The sequence below is a fragment of the Grus americana genome, chromosome 4, assembly GCF_028858705.1.
Source record: "Grus americana isolate bGruAme1 chromosome 4, bGruAme1.mat, whole genome shotgun sequence".
Lineage (NCBI taxonomy): Eukaryota > Metazoa > Chordata > Aves > Gruiformes > Gruidae > Grus > Grus americana.
Genome location: NC_072855.1, coordinates 3,397,176 through 3,416,662, shown reverse-complemented (window position 1 = coordinate 3,416,662; position 19,487 = coordinate 3,397,176). Strand labels below are relative to the sequence as shown.

The following is a 19,487-nucleotide window of genomic DNA, read 5'->3' as shown; positions in this document are numbered from 1 at the left end:
GCAGAAAGAAGTCCCGTTCCCCTTCACAAGGCCTCAGAGACCAAACTGGATCCAAACTCCCTCTTCCAGTGAGGGCAGATGAAAACACTCGAGTTTTCCAAAGATCTTGCAAGCTCAGTAACGGACGGACACAACAAAATATGAGCCAAGACAGGAGATTCAGGAGGAAAGACAAAGATACAAGGGTCAAGGATTCGGGATACACTCATACCCAATCCTCAGCTATAAATCACAACGTCATTTAAGTGCTGATGCATTCTGTTCTTTAAACTCTGACCCTATGGTCATCAATGCCAAGCTAACAACTCTGGGCAGCAGAAAAATTGAGGCGACCATAAAGACGGGTGGAAGCAATGAACAGGATGACATTCAAGAGGAAAACAGACTCCCAGACTGTATTATGCCATAAGAGCTCTCGTTGTAACACGATGGAGGCTCGTAGGTGGAACGTTAATTGACATCTAACATACCTAGAGCACGGCCAAGCGTGGCACTGCAGCCCAGTGACCCACGGTGCTCCTCACCTCCACGGTGTTAATCTCGGCTCACCGCAATCCTCAAGGCATTAATTCGATACCAAAGGGATAAGCGACTGACATGCGAAAAAGGTGTAAAAATTTCAGTAAGAATTTGCTGAATTCTGGTCGCTGTGGTGAAAACAGGATATAGGGATCGGTCAAATTTAGTTTGTAGAATTTTAATATCCTGTCGGGCAAGTGCAGGAAGCATATAAATGGGGTTGGTACCGATATGAGATAAAGCATAACCTTACAGAATAAAAATAACCCTTCTTCATAACAGCGTTGCCTTAATTTTATTAAAGAACAAACTCACTGAGCTTCGCTGCCCGAAGTTCAGAGTTTTGTCAACCCTGAGCCCTGAATGTGTTTCGAATACCCAGGTTGTAAGTCAAGAGCTCTAGCTGGGAAAGCAGAAAGCGAGGAGAGCTTGTCGTTAAAGGAGGAGCTCATAGTGAAAGGAGGAGCTCTCCCCAAGGGCTCCCTCGCCAGCGAGGGTGAGCCGGAACCGGGCCAGGGTGGTTTTGCTGACATTGGGATTTCTTTTCTGCAGGTCAGGCCGAGCTCAAAGCTGTTCAGCAGATGGGAAGCGGTACCTAAGGGGCAACCACCGCTGGTGCCCACACCCCAGAGCTGAAACCAGGGTGGCAGAGGTGGCCCAGCCGCCTCATCTGTGCAGGATCCTGGGATCCAATTCAACCAGAGAATCTGGGAGAATCCAGATCGTAGAGAAGTGCAAGCAGTATGCTGAGCTTGTGGGTGTGCTGTCCACCACCTGATTACATCCAGTCCGGAGCATCTTTCCCTCCCAGCCTGCCACCACTCAGCCACCTCAGCTGCCTACAGCCCAATTTCTCCTAAACACTCTTCTGGCTTGCAACACTTTGCAGCTCTCACTTCTGTTTAAAAGCCTTTGGTGCATTTCACTTCCCAGAACTTGTCCAGTTCCTCTTTGGCAACCACAGCATCTCCACTGAGGAGATGACTTCCGCAGCTCAGCTATACACTGCATCGAGAACAACCATCCTCGACCTGCCGTGGTGGGCATCATCTGGATCAGGACCCGTGCTTGCTCCGAAACAAGGCCTGGAAACTGTCCTCAAATCCTGTCCACCTCTTCCTGATATGGACTGATGGTTCTTGGCACTGTCTGAAGCCACCCCCAAGCTCTGGGAGGTCACCTCTAATCTCTGGGATGCTGGAACACGAGGTATCACCTCAACATGCCCAACATGCAACCCTGAAGATCAAAGCAAGGGTCTTAGCAGAACTGGCTGCCAGAGGCAGGTTGAGGAGGACGAAGAGGCGAGGTAGCCAAATTGCCAACAGATACTCAAGCAAGGGTTCTCCGAGAAATCCAAACACAGCTCCACAGCAAGGGAAATGGTCCAACTCCCATGGATGGAGTTGCGTGAAATTGCACATAGCAAAAGTTGTACAAACAGCCTTTGCTAATTAAAAGCGCCCTCTTAATGGGGAAAGCCAAGGTGCATGAACTGCAGCAACCCTCCCCAAAAAAATTAGAGGATGGCTGTTTGGATCCTTCTTTGCAGCCTCCGTTTGCTGAGCAGGTAGCTTAGGTGATTTAATTCTCCAGCCAACTTCTACATGAGAACTTTCCTTGCTCCACAGAGGCTTCAAAAACCAAGATCCATCCCCCTCATCTTACAAACACACATGGCAACCTCACAACTTGAGTGCGAAGTGGCAAACAATTTTATTGTGCAGTCAGTAAAAGGCTTTTTTTTTTTTTCCCTTTTTTTAAAAAGATTTGCAGGGACACATTTCCCTCCTGCAGGTTCACCTGCTGATTACGCTTTTAAAGTGCTACATTACAACTGTGAAAACATCGGCTCTTCACAGCAGAAAACCGAACGTACGCTTTTATCAAGTCTGAAGCGGTGATAAACCAGCTGTTTCACAAGAGTGATTCAAAGTGAAAAAGGCAAAGCATACAAGCCATTGGGAAAATACGTGAAGAATTTTGCAGGCAAGTAATGCATGAGAGAAGATGGCCTTGGTATGGATGCTGCTGGTTTGGGATCTCGCAGACGTCCTCAGAATCACACAGAAAACGTGTGGAGAAGGCACGTGCCCTCTCTTTAAAGAGTGGAATTTTGGGATGGATCCTGCAGTGCGGTTACTCTGCTTTACTATATGTATTCTGATATTCAATAGTAAGGTGAAAGGATTTGGGGAGATTTCCTTACCCACTACAAATAGAGTAATTCTCAGGGCTGAAAACTGCAGCTTTCACAGAGAGGCGACAGGTCTGTACAAAGCCCCCACTGACAGAATTATAAAAGCTGAGGAAAAAACCACAATAGTTTACTGAGGGAGGCACTTCTGGTTTTGGGCAAAGTGTTAGGGAGGAGCAGCCATTCACCCCATCATGGGGGTGATGGACCCTTCCCGCCGCAGGCCAAGCTCCAGGCAGGACGGCTGCACTCTGCAGCCAGGTGCCGGGGAGCTCATCTCCCTCCATCTCCCCTGCCAGCGGGAAGGTTTCGGAAAGCTGTGCCGAACAGCAGGAATCCTGGGGGAATGAATTACTGGACGCAGTAAAGCAGGGAAGAAGCAACAGCCTGGATTAGGAGCGCAGCCCAGCTGTCAGCACCAGGCCACTGCAGTGGTTTAAAGCCCACGGCATCCTTGCGGGCTCACCAGATTCAAACCACGCCAGCCCATGGCACGAGCCTTCTGCCGTGCAAATCCACCACCAGACCGCCAAACGTTTTGCCCAGTCCTGCCTCCTGCCACAGCTCCCCTGTTGCCCCCCCAGCAAATCATGGGAGGGTGCGAACACCCAAAAGTCTGCACTGGCATCTTTAGAGCTTCAAAAAACAATTTAAAAAAATAATTAAAAAAAACCCTCTAGCTACAATAACTAACTAAAAAAAAGTAGTTTTGTTACTTTTGTGCCCCTGTGCTTTTGGGGAGAGGTGGGTATTGGGATAGGCAAGAACTACATCCACCCTCCTAGCCAGGCTTCAAAAATTCATCCTCAAGATCAAAGCCACCCAAGTCTGTGTGGGACCGAGTCCACTTAATGCTGGCATTGTGTGAAATGTTCCTCTTAGACAATAACCCCTTCCCTGGCAGGAGGGGGGTGAAATGAGGTTGATCCTCAAGAAAGCTGGTTAGATACGGCTCTTTCCTGACCCTCCACTTCATCCCTAGGGTGTCAGCACTGCATGAAGTGATCCCAGATCCCATCCCTGACCCTCTGGACCTGGGGAGGATGCTCTGACACCGAAGCAGGACAACAGCTTCCGGGACAGGGGACAGCTTGCATGCAGTCTGGCCTGGCACATTCTCATCACAGGGATGAACGAGCAGGAGGCAGCGCAACTCAGTGCGCTGGGGGTCCTGCCCACGCACTCAGCACCGGAGGAAAGGAGAAGCAGAGATGAGCCAAGGTGCCAGCAGCAGAGCCAGAGACACCAAGTAAGGCAAATTCCACGAGGCACTGGTAAAGGTTGCTGCACAGACCTTTGGGCACATTTTCAAGCCAAGATGAGCAGTCTCGACAGAATCGGCTCCACTTTTACAGGACGTCTGCAAAACCTCTCCTTGCTGCACTGCCCGGAAGGACGTGGAGGGGTCACCCTTTGGGCCACCAGGACATGTTTCACTGGGGCCTCCTGGGACCAAACAAGGAAGATGTGGGAAATCGCCATGAGGACTTTCTTTTTTGACTCAAGGGATCACTCCCTGAACGAGACCCTCGCTATGGGTGTAAAAGGAGAAGGCTGCAGACAAGATGGTTAGGAAATGAGGGGGAACAGACCCAAACCCAACAGCATCATGCAACCAAGGCCTCTTCCAGCAAAACCTTCCAGATTTAACGACACCTCTACCTCCCCTCCCTCCCCACTGCTCTTCTGGCTTCAGACATGTTGGCCAAATTCCTGCTACGAAGAAGAATCGCTCAGGCTGAGTGATGGTCGTGGCATCCCATCCACTCCAGCGCTATTTCTGCAATCGAGCATACACCAGAAACGCCACAGCTGAGATGACAGCGATGCCCACAGCTGGAATGATGTATGGCAAGGACGGTCCGTTGCTGTCCCCCGGGGGGACTTTGGCCTGAGACGAGTTGGTCGCAGTGTCACGGCCCCTGCTAGTGTCAAAAACTGGGGAGTTTCCAAGGGGATCGGCTCTGTCTTGGAGGTCGTTGCCTGCCCTGAGCTGGGTGCTGGGGTAGTGATCCACACGGACCTCGTGGGTGCCCAGGGAGGAGCTCCCCCAGCTCGGAGGTGGACAGGAGTCTCTGCTTGCTCCAGCTGCCTCCTCTTTCCCAGGGTCTTCACAAGCCGCTGGAGCCGGGCATCCCAAGGTGACTCTGGAGAGCGTTCCTCCTGAGCTTGAGCTATCCGTGCTCACCAGGAGCGGGTCGCTGCTGAAGCTGAGGCTATCGGACGCCTCAGAATAGGGGCCACCGGGCCCCCGAGAGCTCGGGCATCTGCCAGCCACCTCTGGGCTCTCCCCAGCCATGGAGAGGAGGACACCTGGCTTGCTGAGCTCCACATCCCTCTCCGTGTTGCTGCAAGATGCCCAGATGCTCGTGGCAGAGCTCACTCGGGATGCCATCCTCCCAGAGATGCCTTCAAAGCTTCCTGCAACAGTTGGAAGAGGATCTGCCGAGGCCGGGAGCACCTTTGGGAGACAATGAGAGGGGCTGGGTGCCACGGGGAGCACCCATTTGGCCTGGTCTCTGGTAACGTCACGCAACAAGTCCACTTCAGTGCTCAGTGACCACATCTCCAGGCACTAATAGCAAAGTTGGGTCACAGGTAACTCCCAGGGCTGGGAGAGTCAGGGCAGGGAGGTGTTGGGGCTCCGGAGAGCCTTTGAGATTCGGGGGACATATGGGAAGGGGAGATGAGAAGTGAGGAGAGGGGTGGAAAGAGGAACCTGGGAGCCAGGAAACTGACTGGGAAGTCAAGAAGGGGAAATAAGGAGTCAAAGCCCAACAAACCTTGGCTCCCTTCTCCCATGCTCCAAAATACAGCGTCCAGGCGGGGACATGAACACAGTGGGGAGAAAAAAAAAAGCCCTGAATAAACTCACCACCAGCTCAGAGTCTTACACTGCAGCAGAAAATCTCTGGACCGGGAGGAGATGGCAACGACCTGAATGAAGTGCAAGTGACAGTGGGAAAGGTCACCTACCTTCTCCCTCGTCGGCACCGAGGGGGTGCTGCTGGCCGTTTCCGCCACGGGCAGTTTTTTCTCTTGTACAGACTTCACAGAGGTGTCGCAGGATGGGGAAGCATCTCTGGGTACAAGGGTAGTTGTTTCCATCCAACTGTCTGTTGGGGAGAAAACAAAACGTATTGTGTTAATTAGGAGACCTAAAAGGGGAGTTTTGCTATTCCCCAAGGTCACTGCAACAGGATACTCCCAGAGCTGAGGCAGTCAGGCAGGGAGTGGGACCCAACAGGGGTGCAGAGACATTCAGCTGGGGCGTTTTACATCGGAAATCAAGGAAGTGCGTCTGCCAAGTCCTGGTCAAGACGTCGTGCCAAAATACAGCAAGCAACAACTGCAACAACCGGAGGGAAAATAAGGCATAAAAAGCAGCTAGGCTGGATTTCTGCACAACCCAACCTCACTCCCTTCCTGGAGGGGGCCACTGGGACCCAGGAGATGGGAGAGGAGACAGGTGACACCAGCAGAGAGCTGTCCTCTGCACCTCCATGAGTGCTCACGGGTGTTACGAAGGCAGATCCAACCTTGGGCTGTCCTGTACCAACAGCCACAGCTACCACCATTCTTTGGGAGGGTCCCCACGGCCTCCCAGCGGGGCCCTACCCCACACCTGCACCTTCTCTGCCACCTTCCATCCTCCCTGTCAAGCAGGGTGGGCAGAGAATCACCAAATGGAATCACAGAATCATTTAGGCTGGAAAAGACTCTTAAGATCACCAAGTCCAACTGTTACCCTAGCACTGCCAAGCTCACCACTAAACCACGTCCCTAAGCACCACATCTGCACGTCTTTTAAATCCCTCCAGGGATGGGGACTCCACCACTTCCCTGGGCAGCCTGTTCCAGGGATTGACAACCCTTTCAGTCAAGAAATTTCTCCTAATATCCAATCTAAACCTCCTCTGGCACAACTGGAGGCCATTTCCTCTTGTCCTATCACTTGTTACTTGGGAGAAGAGACCAACCCCCACCTGGCTACACCCTCCTTTCAGGTAGTTGTAGAGAGCAATCAGGTCTCCCCTCAGCCTCCTGTTCTCCAGACTAAACAACCCCAATTCCCTCAGCCACTCCTCATCAGACTTGTGCTCCAGACCCTTCACCACTTCGTTGTCCTTCTCTGGGCATGCTCCAGCACCTCAATGACCTTCTTGTAGCGAGGGGCATCGGGCAGCACATTCAGCCCTGCTCCCCATCAGCTCAGCTGCACAGCGGCTACGTGGCTCTGCCAGGAAGGAAACCCACCTCCATCTCCTCCATGCTCTTGCAGCATCTCGACTCGCTTCTGCTCCGCATCGAACTGCTGCTGTATGAGGAGGGGGCTGCGCACATCCACGAAGCTGCCCGGTACCTCGCTGTGCTCTGAGCTGGGCACAGCCTGGTTTTTTGGCAGCGAGTCTGGGGGCTGTGGCCCCCCGCTGCGAGCGGTCTCCTCTGGCCTCGAGGGCAACTCGGTAGAGAGGTAGAAGTCCTCTTCGGGCTCATTCCTGGGCTGCTCAGGGCTGCGAGCAGCAACCACTTCCCTTGGCGGAAGAGACCTGCCCAGCCCCAAGCCTGGCATGCCGCGGTGCAGGTGGTTGGCATTGCCGAAACACCCGTTGTCCACACACACCGGGTGCTGCTGGCGGCTCAGCCACTCCTGGCCCCACTTGGGGGGTGCAGCCAATGGCACGGCCACGCTGCCTGTCCCGGGGGTCCCCGCTGCTGCCTGCACAGTCTCGACAGGGTCTGGGAGATGCTCCTCTCTGCCGTGCCCATTGCTCGCTCCATCATGGACCATGCTCCCAGGCGGAGGCAGCTGGGGACTCTCTTGCTCCAGGTTTTTGGGGAGCTGGAAGGCAAGGAGCTGTGTTAAATCACTGTGTCAGAACAAGGGAGTCTGGGAACACTGGGACGCCCCAAACTCCAACCCCATGACCCACGTGAGCCTGGTGATGAGGGGGTGACTCCTCTGCACCCACTGCACAGATCACTGCAGGTGTCCACGAGATCAGGGAGCCCAGACTAACGGAGCAGCCCCTGCACTCCCATCTGCGGAGGGGAAGCAGGAGGGGGGAGCAGTTATAGGGCCATACATAGGCTGTACGATGCCAGACGCAGAAAGCGTGCAGCAGAGATCAGCAATGATGATGCTGCTTGGGGGTCCCTCAACAAGCCCAGCCCTACCATGGGCTCCTCACACTCCACAGCACCAACGCTCTGGTCCAAAAGGGACCTCCGTGTCCCCATCCAACGTGTGCCCCGCTCACCGATTCCTGCACCGGGACCCTGGCGTCCAGGTCCGTGCTCATGGCAGTGGCAGCACTGGGCAGGAGAGGTGGACATCCACCGGCAGGCAGGTCTTTGCGCGGCTGCATGGCCAATGGGGTGCCCGGAGCAGGGTTTGGCCTTGGGGACAGCGTCTGGGCACTGACAGAGGAGACGGTGGGATGGGCACCACTGGCTGCAGGAGGGAAGGAGGCAGCGGAGGGAGCTGGGGGACCTGGAGAAGCCAAGGCAGTTTGTGAGTGAGGATGTCAGGGGAAAAGCCGAGGAGCAGAGGATGAGTGTGGGGCTAAGGCAGCCCCTTGTGTGCCCCTGCTCTGTCCCCCCACCTGCCAAGCCTGCAGCACTCCTTAATTCATCTTTCCATTTCCCCTCAGGTGAGAGACCCAGCCCATGACCAACCCAAGCACCTTCAAACAAGGACCCTGCCATCCCCAGGCATGTCACCAGGATGAGGGACATCCCTGGGGACGGTCACAGACACCCCCAGGCCCCTGCGAAGCTAGGGCAGAGAGAGCAGCCGGCTGCTTGGTGGGCACCAGGAGACGTGGTTCGGGTCCCCACCTCCACCAGACACCCACAGCAGCACCCAGGGACGATGCTGGGTCCCCACCTCCACCAGACCCCTGGGGCAGCACCCGGGCACAACAAGGCTACGTACGGGCTTGGCAGGACTCGTACACATGCTGCAGCTCATCGGCCAGGTGCCCCGCGTTGTTCTGGCGCAGCGCATTGATGAGATCCCACACCCAGCCCTGCCGGCACTTCAGGTGCTGGTAAAACCTATAGACGGTAGCCTGGCTCCCCCGCGTTTCCTCCCGGGCATAAAGTTCATCCTAAATAAAACACACAGCGGATCTAAGAAAGGCTCTGGCTTAGAGGTAAGGCAGCTATATGAGGAAGGAGCCCTACGGGACTCAGGAAAGCAGGGAATTACTCTGTCAGCGTCGGTCAGGCAGCTCAGGGAATCGGCCAGTGATGCCACGCGGATGTTCTTGAAATTCTTGAGATTTTTCAAAATGTAGTCGTACACTTTGTCTTCTGCAAAACCCATGGTGGCTGTGCATCTGCAGAGTGAGAGAGACTTCACATAAGCAGAGGGCTGCTGGTAACACTCAGATTTTCTATAGGAGCTTGGGCTTTTCTATAGGAACCTGCCCCCTCGGCAGGGACACTGAACCTCACCGCAGGGAGAAATCCTGGGCAGACACCACACAAACAAGAAATACTTGGGTTAAAGCTTAGCTTGCGACTCGGTTTTCACGAACCCAATCCCCTCCTGCGATTGCTCGCCCCACGTTTATTCTTTTTTTGCGGCCGGGCGGTGGATCCCAGCCCAGGCCTCATGACACGAGTGGCGCAGGGTCACGCCAGGAGAAGGGGGCCAAGGCTGGGTTCCTGCTTTAGGCCTTGGCCGACGCAGCTTCTCGCCGACGGAAAAGGATGGCGGAGGAAAAGCCACCAGGCTCCTTCTGCCAGGGAAACGGCCGCCCGGGAGCTGCAGGCTGCGGCAGGACCCTGCCCGCTCTCTCGGCGGGGACTCCCCCCACCCCCGCAGCTCGGCCTATCCCGCTCCCAGGGAGGCGCTGGGAGACTTCGTGCTTACAAATAAAGCTGAAAGGTCCCCCCGGAGCTCTCTGCTCGGCGGGCCCGGGGGGGGAAGCGGACCCCAGGGGCCGGGACCCACTGCAAACAGGGACGCTTCCCCTCCCGCCGCCGCACGAAGCCCCTACCTGCGCCCGCCGCCGCGCGTTCCGGAACACGCTCTGAGCCCGCCCACCTCCGCGGGTCGCAGCTGCTGATTGGTCTCCCTGTACGCCCGTCTCGGTGATAGACAGGAGCTGTGAAGGAGGAGGAAGTGCCCGCCCTCTCCTCGCCGGAGCCGGTTCCGGACGGGGCGGGACGGGGCGGGCCCGGGGCCGCGGGGCAGATCCCGCCCGTCACCCCACGGAGGACAGGGCCGCCTCCCGTCACCGGCAGGTGGCAGCACCGTAACGGGAACGTTCCCCCGGGTACCTGGCGGAGGGATCCCGCGGTGGCCTCATCGCCCCGCCCCTCGCCCCGCCCCCTGGCTCCGCCCCCCTCGCCCCGCCCCGGCCCTGTCAGCGGAGCGCGCCCTGCATGGAGCCGCACCATGGCGGCAACGGCGGCGGCGGCAGGAGCGGGCGGGCGGCTGCGGGGGCGCCGCTGAGGGCCGGCAGCCCCGCGGCGGGGTGCTGAGGGGCGGTGGTGCCTCCCCCTCCCCTTCCCCTCCCCTCCTTTCCTTTCCCCCCACCCTTACCCCGACCCCCGCGCCCTTCCCCGGCGCGGCGTCCATGGTCGCGGCCGCCAGCCGCGGCGTCGTACCGGAGCCGTTGGGCGGCGGCGAGAGCCAGCGAAGGAGAAGGAGCGGGCCCGACCCGGCGCCGCCCGCCGCGCCGCAGGTGAGCGACCGCCCGACGAGGGTCGGCGGCGGGGACGGGCCCGGGGTTGTTATGGCGACGCAGGGGCGCCCGGGGTGAGGGGGGGGGGGGGCGCCAGGCGGGGCCTCGTCGGGCGGCACCCACGCGTGTCCGCGGCCTCTGCGTGGGGCCTGGCTCGGCCTGGCGTGGGGTCCCACCTCGGCCCCCCTCCCTTAATCCCCGACCCGTGGGTTTTATTTTTTTAATGATAATAGTAAAAAGTGACTCGCGGATTGGGACGTCTGAACTTCCACACGTGGGCTCGCAGCAGCCCGCGGCCCCCTCCCACTCTGTGCACCCGTGGGGGGTCCGATCTGGGGACACCCCCCCCCCCCGACACCTGGCAAAGAGGTCACATCGCTGGACCGCCGCGGTCAGACCCCACGATCTCCAGCCCCCTCCTCCCCACGACGTCTGGCCTCTCCCAGCCGCAGCATCGCCGGGCTCCGTGGGCACCGCCATGCAGGACGCCAGGGGTCCGGCACCAGGCCGGGTGGGTGAGCAACACACTGGCCTTACTCGGCCTGACCCACGGCCTTCTCGGCAGCTCTCAGCCTGTGCTGGGGACGTAAGGCTTCTTTTTTTGGGAGGGGTACGCCAGCCTTGTTGGCTTATGGCCTGGCTCCCACCCTGCGCCGTCCCTCGGGGAGATGGTCCAAGCCGGATCCAGCGTTGGAGGGGACATCGCTCCTCCCCACGAGGTCCGAGAGCTGGCTCCCCTCCTTGCCGGTGTCTCTGCACATCCCAAATGGGAACGTACGGGCTGCCACGCTCCTGGTTCTCCCACGCTCGGGTAGATGCGTCCTCCCTCCTCGGCCAGTGCTTGCTTATTTCTGATCTTGGATGTCATCAAGGGTGGAAAATGTGACAGGAAGGAAGGGAGGCTTTTTTTCCTTCTGCTAAATATGGACTGACATTAAAATCCAAATACTGTCGTGAAAGGAATCCCAGCCCCTGTTTGTTGGAGGAGGGAAAAAACGATGTTTTCTGGCTTTTCTGCTGCAAGGTTCCAGCTGGGAAGTTTCGCAAGGAGCGGTGGAGTCCTTGCCGAGATCCTCAGGAATTTACTTTGCTTGTTCGCAGGATGCTCTCTGCAGCGTATTACACTAAAAAAAATAGTCATCCCTTCTCTGCCTGTCTGTGGCTGGAGGGAGCTTGCTGCGAGCATGCAGAATGCTTTGAAAATACTTAGGGATTCTTCCTCTCCTGTACAAGGACATCTAGAAACGAAAGGGGTGTGGGCAAATAAAACTGCAGCCCCCAACAGGAGTTTTTTAATCTTTATTTTAATTCCTGTTGCTGCAGCAGCCGATGGCAGGGAAGGAGGTGTGCGGGGTGGCTGCAGCCAATGCAGGGAGCTGCCGAGTTTGCAAGGAGGATTTATGTCTTTCTCCGTCAAGGATCAGATGCAAACTCATGCCGTTATTCCCATGGTGAGGTTGGGAAACCGGCTCGATGATGAGGAACGGGACCCCAGGGATGGTCACAGCACTGCCAGCTCCCCCAGTGACTTCTGCTGTGGGCAAGGTGAAGAGCCAGGACGTTTTGGGGGGGCGTGGGCCACAGCTTTGCTGGGACTTGGAGGTGCTGGAGAGACACCAAGAGAGACTTGGTGTCTGTGCTGGACAGAAAGTGGGCACTGCCACGTTCCCCCTCCGCATGTTCCTCTGAATTCCTGCTGGAGAGCTGTTTGCGGGGTGGGGGGTGGGGGGGTGTCTGTGGGAAGCTCCAGGGCATTTGCTCGATCTGTATAAAACCAGTTTGTTAAAGCAGTGGGGGGATACTGGGAGGTGCTGAAAATAGATGTTTCCCGTTTCCAGGGGCATTGCTGTCCTGGCGTTGGTGCGGCTGTATTGTTTTCAAGTTAATAGGATACATAACTCTGCTTTTCTGAAATGTCACTCTGAAATAACTGATGCTTTGTGCGAATCCGTGATATTGGTCCAAGTCCAACATCAACATCCTTGTGGAAGAGTAGTTTGAATTCCCTCTCTCCCCGTCTCCTCCAGCCGACGACCTACATCTGTTCCCCTCCAAACCTCTGTGTTTGCAGCAGGACGGCAGATCCCGATCCAGCGGGAAGGGCACGGGTTACGTGACCTCTGCCGTGCTCGGCCCACGGGTCTGCCGTAACCACTTTGGGTAAGGCAGTGCTGAGCCACTGTTGTGTGGTCGTGGTCTGTGAGATGCCTCGAAACACTGGAGAGAGTGGGGTGGGTTATTTCGGGTAGAACAGAGCGCCCGTACGCTTCCGTAGGGTCAGGAGTAGTACAGCAGATAGACAAGCTGCTGGCTGGTACTTTATTCTTGGTGATCTACGGGAAAGAGGTCAGCCCTCACGGTCGCTTTCTGGTTTCATTCACAAATCGCATTTTCCTTTTGAAATAAAACAAATCCCCGGGCTTTCCTGTCACGGTGGAAATCATTTGAATGCAACCAGGTCTGTAAGCATCTCCGAAGCCTGCGGACAGGAAGAAACACTAGAATGAAGAGGTAGGAAATGTCCGCGTTCATAGCAGTGGGCTGATTCATCTCCCTGCTCTTAACTCTTTCCCTCCTGCTTTTGGTGAGATCCAGCTGTTTTACTCCCAGGCTCGGAGGCCGAGGAGAATATTGCCAGCTCTCCTCTAGCTGGATCACAAAATACTGCTGGGTTTCGTACATTGTATTTACGTGGTTTGGGGTGGAAAAGGAATGGGCTGTTGGGGGTGTGCGGTTATCCGAATCGGAACATCAGCAGTCACATTAGGAAGGATTAATATTTAATATATAGGCTATGAACCATTGTGCTTAATCACTATCTGAAGGGCTTAGGAAGAGATTTACCGATAAACAAGCGATTCCCGAACTGTCCAGAATTATTTCTTCCATCTTCCTTGGGAGCAGCTGGTCCTGAGTATCGCTGGAGGCTGGTCTGATCCTGTTCTTCCTGATGTCTCTAGCATTTGTAAGTGGGTAGCGTGGCTTTCATCGCGAGTGCTTTCTTCTCATTAAACTCAAAAAAAATGCTGGAAACACCCTTCTCAGGTACAACTCATGTGGCTTTCCTGTTTGCCGTCGTACCTGGCACTGCTTGAAACTTATGTATGTGGCCAAAGCTCGTGGGAAACGTGTGGACGCTCTGTGGACGCTGTCACTGTCATTTACATCTGCCTAGCCACGAGTCTGGAGCTGGCTCGTTCATGCTTTTCTCTGGCTAATGTCTTCAGGAGCGTTGAATTTCATCTCCACACCTCCAGCATGGTCCTGGCAACCCTTGTGACGGCAGTGCTGCTTCCCGTGTCTGCCCCACGTTGACCTATCTGGGGTTTTTTGCAGCATAAGGTGTTTTGTAGTACAGCGAGGTGAGGTGGGTGCCGCTGTGTTTGTGCCAGGAGGAGGTGATGGTGGGGGACACATCAGGGCACACAGATAATCCATCTCCACTGCCACGTATCCCGCAGGACTAAATCTAACTAAATCGCTGTGCGACTGTAGTCGGTGGGGCTGTGTGTGTCCTGTGGGTCGGTGTTGAGCTGGTTTGAGGTTGGGAACCGGAGATGGAGGTCTTGTTGTGACTCTGGTGGGACTACTGGGGTTTGACTAAATTTGAGGGTTATGACTTCATCACAGGAAGCCCTGCTTTAGGCTGCGGGAGGGTGCGTGCCTGTGTCCCCCTTCCCTCCCTGCTCCAAGTCAAAACTCGCGAAACTGAAAGCATCAGCTTTGGCCGTCAAACTCGCTTTTGCTGTGGTTACACATATGGAACTGCTGGTTTTATGGTGGCTGCAGTTTTGATGGTGGAAGTCGAAACAACTGAGTGTGGGTTGGGTTTTGGCACGTTGGTCATGTAGGAAATCCTGGTGGCTACGGTAACAACCATGGAGGTTAGAAATCTTTTTAAAAACGGTGTGGGGACTGCTTTTTCCCCAAAACATGTGTGGGAGAATGCCCCTTTAATTCCATGTACAAACATATCGCTTGCTTAGGCAGCAGTAAGTCCTCTTTATTCCAGAATAATTTGTTGTCCTAATTCCTTCCTGTTGAAGCAACTCCATTTTGCATGGAATAATTAGTACTAATTTGGACCTGGGATGGAAAACAAGAGTTCTCTGACTTCAGACGAGTAGACAAGAGCATAACCTCTGCCTGTCCTGCGTGAGTCAGGTCGTGCCGTGCCATCCCTTCTCTAAAGCAAAATTAAAACCTGTACGTGAGACCGAACATCCCAGGTTGGTAGGAGGGAGCACTAGATGTAGGTGTCACCATTTTTAAGCCTTCTGCTGTTGCAGGGAGCTGAGGACATCTGTGGTGAGGGGGAACAGACCACCACCTCCTTCCTTCTTGGCTAACATCGAGGAACAAGTAAACAAAAATGTTCCCACCGCGCTGATGTGAAAAGCTGTTTCTGAGCCGATCTGGTGTGTCGGTGTATTCCTGGCACCCTGGCCAAGTACTTGAGACCTTTTTATTGCCATAACGAGGACTTCCACATCCTGCCCCACAGTCTAACTCGAGCCGCGGCTATTTTCTGGTTCTTCCGGGAAGACATCCCTGTTCTCCCTTCCTTTGCGTAGTGTAGGGAAGCCAGCCAAATTCCTTCCCTCCCCCAAATCCCCACGTGTTTGAAGAAGGAGAGGTGCAGGCATCCTTCCTGGCTTCCCCAGCATTTACCTGGGAAGCATGAGACGAATTACAGCGTGAAGGTACTGCAGGCAGGATTGCCCCTGCCCGTCTCGCAGCTGCCTTCCTCAGCGCTGGTAGCTTCATCGTTTCTGCTGGTGAGCTCCGAGGCCGTGTCCTCGTTTTTCAGAGTGCTGCATGAATGTCTCTTCAGGCTGAGCCCTGGAGGTGGTGGAAACAGGGGATGTCTAGCCTGGAAATCCCAGCTGGCAGGAGACACGCTGAGAGTGAGACGAGCTTCCCAGTGTCTGGATATCCGACCTCGGCTGATGGATGCTACCTGCCTGCAGGGTGAGACCGGGAGTTTTCAGACCTGTATTCATAACTTGGGGTCCAAAACGCTGCTTGATGCTGCAAGAGCGATCAATAAAAGCCTGTTAGAGGCTGATGACAGAGGTGCTGCGGCAGCATACCAGTCGTAAAAACAGAGTTTGGCGTGTTCGAGCTTGTAGGTTTTGTGTATCTGAGTTAAGTCATAGGTGACAGGAAACCTTGATTCAGGTATGAGCAGTGAATCAATCACCGCTGGATTTCTCTGTGTTGAACCAGCCCCCTCTTGGGATGACTGCCTTCCCATATCATGCCTGATGTTTCGAAATAACCTCTCCAAGTTAACAATTGTTCTGATGATCTAAAACCCAGGGGTTTAGCTTGCTTTGGTCTCCACCCCATCGGCCATGACCTTGCTCTGGGGCTGCAGAGAGCAGCAGACATTTCTGGTTTAACTGCTGAAGGTAGGATGTCTCCCTGGGTCTGTGCTCAGATACTCTCCTCCAAGGAGCTGGGGATCTTCTCACCAGAAGGCAACTTGTAGAGGGTTTCCCCAAAACTGGTACCCAACCATCCTCTCTTGTCTTCTGTGTATCCAGTGTGTCGTTAATTTGTGATCGTTAATTTTACTGTACAGTCTGGTGTGCTCTCACAGGCTCATCTTTAACTGTGGTTGACCAGGTGGTAGGAAGAGCAATGATCAGAGGTGATGTGAATGGGATGGACTAGGCAGCTTTTGGGGCTTATCTGGACCGTTGCTGCCCTTGGGAACACTGGTAATAGCTGCAACAAAGTTGTTTAGGCATAGCGGGGAGCCTCGCGGTACTTGCAAACCGAGCAGCAGATCCTCCTTTAATCCCTGGGACTGTGTGGGGTCCATCCCTTGCTCGCAACCCTGCTTTTTCGGAGCTGGTGTCTCAGTTCATACTCTGGGGATTTCAAACACTTCATTCACAAATTGCAGCTGGCTAAGGGCTGATATTACTGATTTGTGTTAGTAAATTACGTCATGATACATGTCAGAGAGCGTTCTGCAGCCAGGAAATCTGTTCCTGGCCTCAATGTACATTGCAACCACCTTGAAATCCTGCTTGCTCCTGGTTGGGCATCTCTTACTTCACCCTTTGAAATAGCAGTTTGGCCCTTGTGAGCATTCAGGTGAGCCCTGAAGTGATAACTGATGATATGATCTCAATAGAGGTCTTGGCAAATCCAGGGAAGGTTCTCTGTTTACTCATCTTTATTTTTAAAAAAAAAAAAAAAAAAGGAAAGGGAGGACCTGCATTGACCTGGAGGTCAGTCCACTTAATGTAGGAAGATATTGGCCGTAGCTGGCTTACTGTGTCCACGAAAGACTCTGCTACATGTTGTGCAGATCCAGCCCCTGACCAGGGACAGGAGAGAAGCGGAGATGGAGGAAGAAGTGACCTGCCTGGGCAGTGAAATAGTTAGTGGAAGAAAAGCCAGGAAGGCAACTTGGGTCTGGTGGCAAGGTGGCCCGAGAGACTTGGCTAAACCTGGTGGGCAGAAGGATCAGATATTACAGTCATGATGCTGTTAGAAGTTTCTAAAAGGCAAAAACCCTCAAGTAAGTAAATCTTGCTGAGTAAGAGGAGAAATATGAAGAACAGGATTTGCTTTTTTTTTAATACAGGGAAAAAAAAAAAGCATTTTAGTGGTTTATAAAGATTCCAGCAGTGCTCTGGGAAACAGCAGCCTCTTGTTCCAGGCACTGCGCTCGCAGCACGGGGATATCCTGGCTCTCAACCTGAACGCTTTGAGGTACCATAATTTTTTCTCGTGATAGTGTGTGGCAGGACAGCATGCAAAACTTCCCTGCTGCTTTACAATTTGAATAATGTTTTATCATGCCAGCAGATAATCATCTCACTTTTGTTCCAAAAGTGAAACTCTTAGGGATACTTTTGAGAAGCCTGAAAATAAATATGTTCACATGTGTTTTCCAGTGTTGCTTAACACGTGATATATCTCAGAGCCTCTGGATTTCACTCTCTTCCAAACTGACTGCTGTGGAGTATGAAGTCTCAGAAGTATAACTTTAGGCCCGCTCTCAGCTCTGCATGTACATATTTAGTCTCTAACTGGAAGTACAGACTTAGTCTTCCCTTGTTTCTCTGCATTGCTAGATCAGAGGGGTAGGGCTTTGGTCTGTCTGCTGCAGCCCAAACGCTGCAGCTTCCTGTTTGCCTCCTAGAAGACACTAATGCCATCCATGCTAGGCTTGAATGATGAATTAGAGATGAATGGAGATGAGTTAGAAATGAATAATAAATTGGAGAGCATGGATAATCCTCAAGATTTTCTCTTGAGGGGACTTTAAACCTATTTGGCTACAGACAGAGAGATGTTTTTAATCCCAGTTGCCATGTAGAATTTGCATTCTCATTCTGGTGGCAGGTGGGAATGCCAGGCGGGATCTTTGGTTGACTCAATGGCAGTGGCTTATTTGTAGATACTCGGCTAGCTGGAAGACTCTGACTGGGATTAGAGAGGTTATATTATTATCTAAGGTTATCTAGAAGTATATGGAAAAGAAATGAAAAGACCGCTTTCGTGGCTAGCATGGTTTTACTTTGCAATTTTGTTGGTTCTGCTTCATTCTGTCCTTCAAAATCTTTCTACCAGGCAGTGGCCTCCAATAGCATAATCTGTGCATCCCTAATTTTTTTTCCATCATTTTAACCCTTTGAGAAATTTAGCGTATGTAGATTGCTGCGTAATGGGTGGATCTGCATGTCAGTCCTCTGCTGGGCTCCAAAAGTCTGCAGAGGTTGGCGAGCTCATCTAGAGCGGGCTACGGATGTTTCCCTTGGGGCTATGGAAGAATCTCTTACATAGCACTGCCTTTTAGAAAAAATATTCAGCCAACTCATCTATCATCTTTTCTGTACCTGGCTTGATCTGCAGTGGTTTTGTACGAGTTATTTTTTTTTACTCCAGTAGGGACCTGGAGGTGAAATCTGTGACCCAGCCATTGCTCTGTGTTGCAGCAGTGTTGTACTTCAGCTCTCGCTGTGCTGAGCAGGCAGGTCTGGCCTCCCAGAATCCAACATCCAAACGAATAAAATGCACAAAGGAGATATTGTTACAAAGGGAAACTGAGGTGTGGGCTAGCTGACATAGAAAGGCAGCTTTGGAAGGGTTAAGATGAATCTCTGCTCGCCTGGGAGGTAACTTAAATGCTGCACCGTCATCCTTTCTCATATCTAAAAACATGATTGAAGGAGGTGTGGGATGGGCAGCTTTCAGCCTTGTCTGTCCATGCAACCCCGTCTCTAAGAGCATCTCCTCTGGCTTGTCTCCTCTGGCACATAGAGGAGGAATGGATCTCCCATCCCCTCCTTGACTGAGGCTACAGAGAGGCTGACAAACCCAGTGGCTGCTTGAGCATTTTCCACCTTAGGTCCGCCAGTGTGTTCAGATGGCTTGGAGCGTCACCAGAGTGTCTCCATCCCTCTCGGTGGCGATTGAGAGGTTCCCTGCGGGAGGTCGTGTCCCTTGGTCAGGGCTGCAGGGGAACTCTTGGTGCTGTAGGTGTAAAAATGGCGTTGCAGTGCGTGTTCGCAAAGGTGGTGGATGTCTTGATCCACCCAAGAGAGGTTTTGTAGACATCCGAGTATCTGATATTGCTTCTTATGGCTGTGTCTTATCCCCTGTGTGACAGAGGATTTACTCTTTGCCTTCCTTGAAATTTGTTAAACTGAGTTCAGTGCCTGTGCAGAGGTAGTTGTCTTTTTTCCAGGATACAGCATATTCTGTGGGGGTGTTTGAGTTTATGTAATTTCCCATATGTTGCCCTCTTCGTGTAGAAACATGGAGATAAATTGTGAAATGCAGGGAGCTGCTTTAAAAGGCTATACCCTCCGCTGGATCTTCGCCTGTTTGTGGCAAGAAAAGAGGAACCCAAGGAGCCCTTTGTCCTTATTTTCTCTCTCACACAGCTGAGTGAGCAGCGTGGGATGGAGCACCTGACGCTGCCCCGTTGCCCAACGCTATGGTGCTCCTGCGGGAAGAGGACATGGTGAGCTGTCAGCAGGCTCGAGGGCAGCCACGTGCTGTTAGGAAGGGCGGTGGTTTCTCCGTGGAGCTGCTGCAGCCCC

General features: G+C 53.7%; 2 protein-coding genes across 6 annotated transcripts in view; one reads left to right on the top strand and one right to left on the bottom strand.

The window, feature by feature from the left end:
• Nucleotides 1-2,212: 2,212 nt before the first annotated feature.
• MAVS (mitochondrial antiviral signaling protein) lies at nucleotides 2,213-9,809 on the bottom strand. 2 transcript variants are annotated; one of them, XM_054823571.1, is made up of 7 exons: nucleotides 9,727-9,809; nucleotides 8,931-9,060; nucleotides 8,655-8,829; nucleotides 7,978-8,210; nucleotides 6,974-7,559; nucleotides 5,693-5,832; nucleotides 2,213-5,177 (listed from the first exon to the last, which is right to left on the bottom strand). In XM_054823571.1, exons 2-7 carry the CDS (start codon nucleotides 9,045-9,047, stop codon nucleotides 4,491-4,493), a joined length of 1,938 nt encoding a protein of 645 aa, XP_054679546.1. In that variant the 5' UTR covers nucleotides 9,048-9,060; nucleotides 9,727-9,809; the 3' UTR covers nucleotides 2,213-4,490. The 2 variants fall into 2 exon arrangements, with proteins under 2 accessions (XP_054679546.1, XP_054679547.1); XM_054823572.1 differs by having other exon boundaries at nucleotides 9,600-9,731.
• Nucleotides 9,810-10,086: 277 nt separating this feature from the next.
• The window catches only part of PTPRA (protein tyrosine phosphatase receptor type A), a 126,797-nt gene continuing 117,396 nt past the window's right edge, over nucleotides 10,087-19,487 (top strand). For all 4 annotated transcript variants that reach the window (XM_054825578.1, XM_054825577.1, XM_054825582.1 and 1 more), the window contains exon 1: nucleotides 10,087-10,416. In XM_054825578.1, coding sequence (XP_054681553.1) covers nucleotides 10,309-10,416 — 108 coding nt within the window. In that variant the 5' untranslated portion in view covers nucleotides 10,087-10,308. The remainder of the gene's footprint in view (nucleotides 10,417-19,487) is intronic.

Bases quoted from the DNA above. Each gene is read 5' to 3' on its own strand.
- MAVS (XM_054823571.1), bottom strand. From the start codon at position 9,047: ATGGGTTTTGCAGAAGACAAAGTGTACGACTACATTTTGAAAAATCTC. The intron at 7,560-7,977 runs GTGAGCGGGGCA...CTTGCCTTCCAG, and splicing joins GGGTCCCGGTGCAGGAATCG to CTCCCCAAAAACCTGGAGCA. The intron at 5,833-6,973 runs GTGGGTTTCCTT...TCTCCCCAACAG, and splicing joins AGAGCATGGAGGAGATGGAG to ACAGTTGGATGGAAACAACT.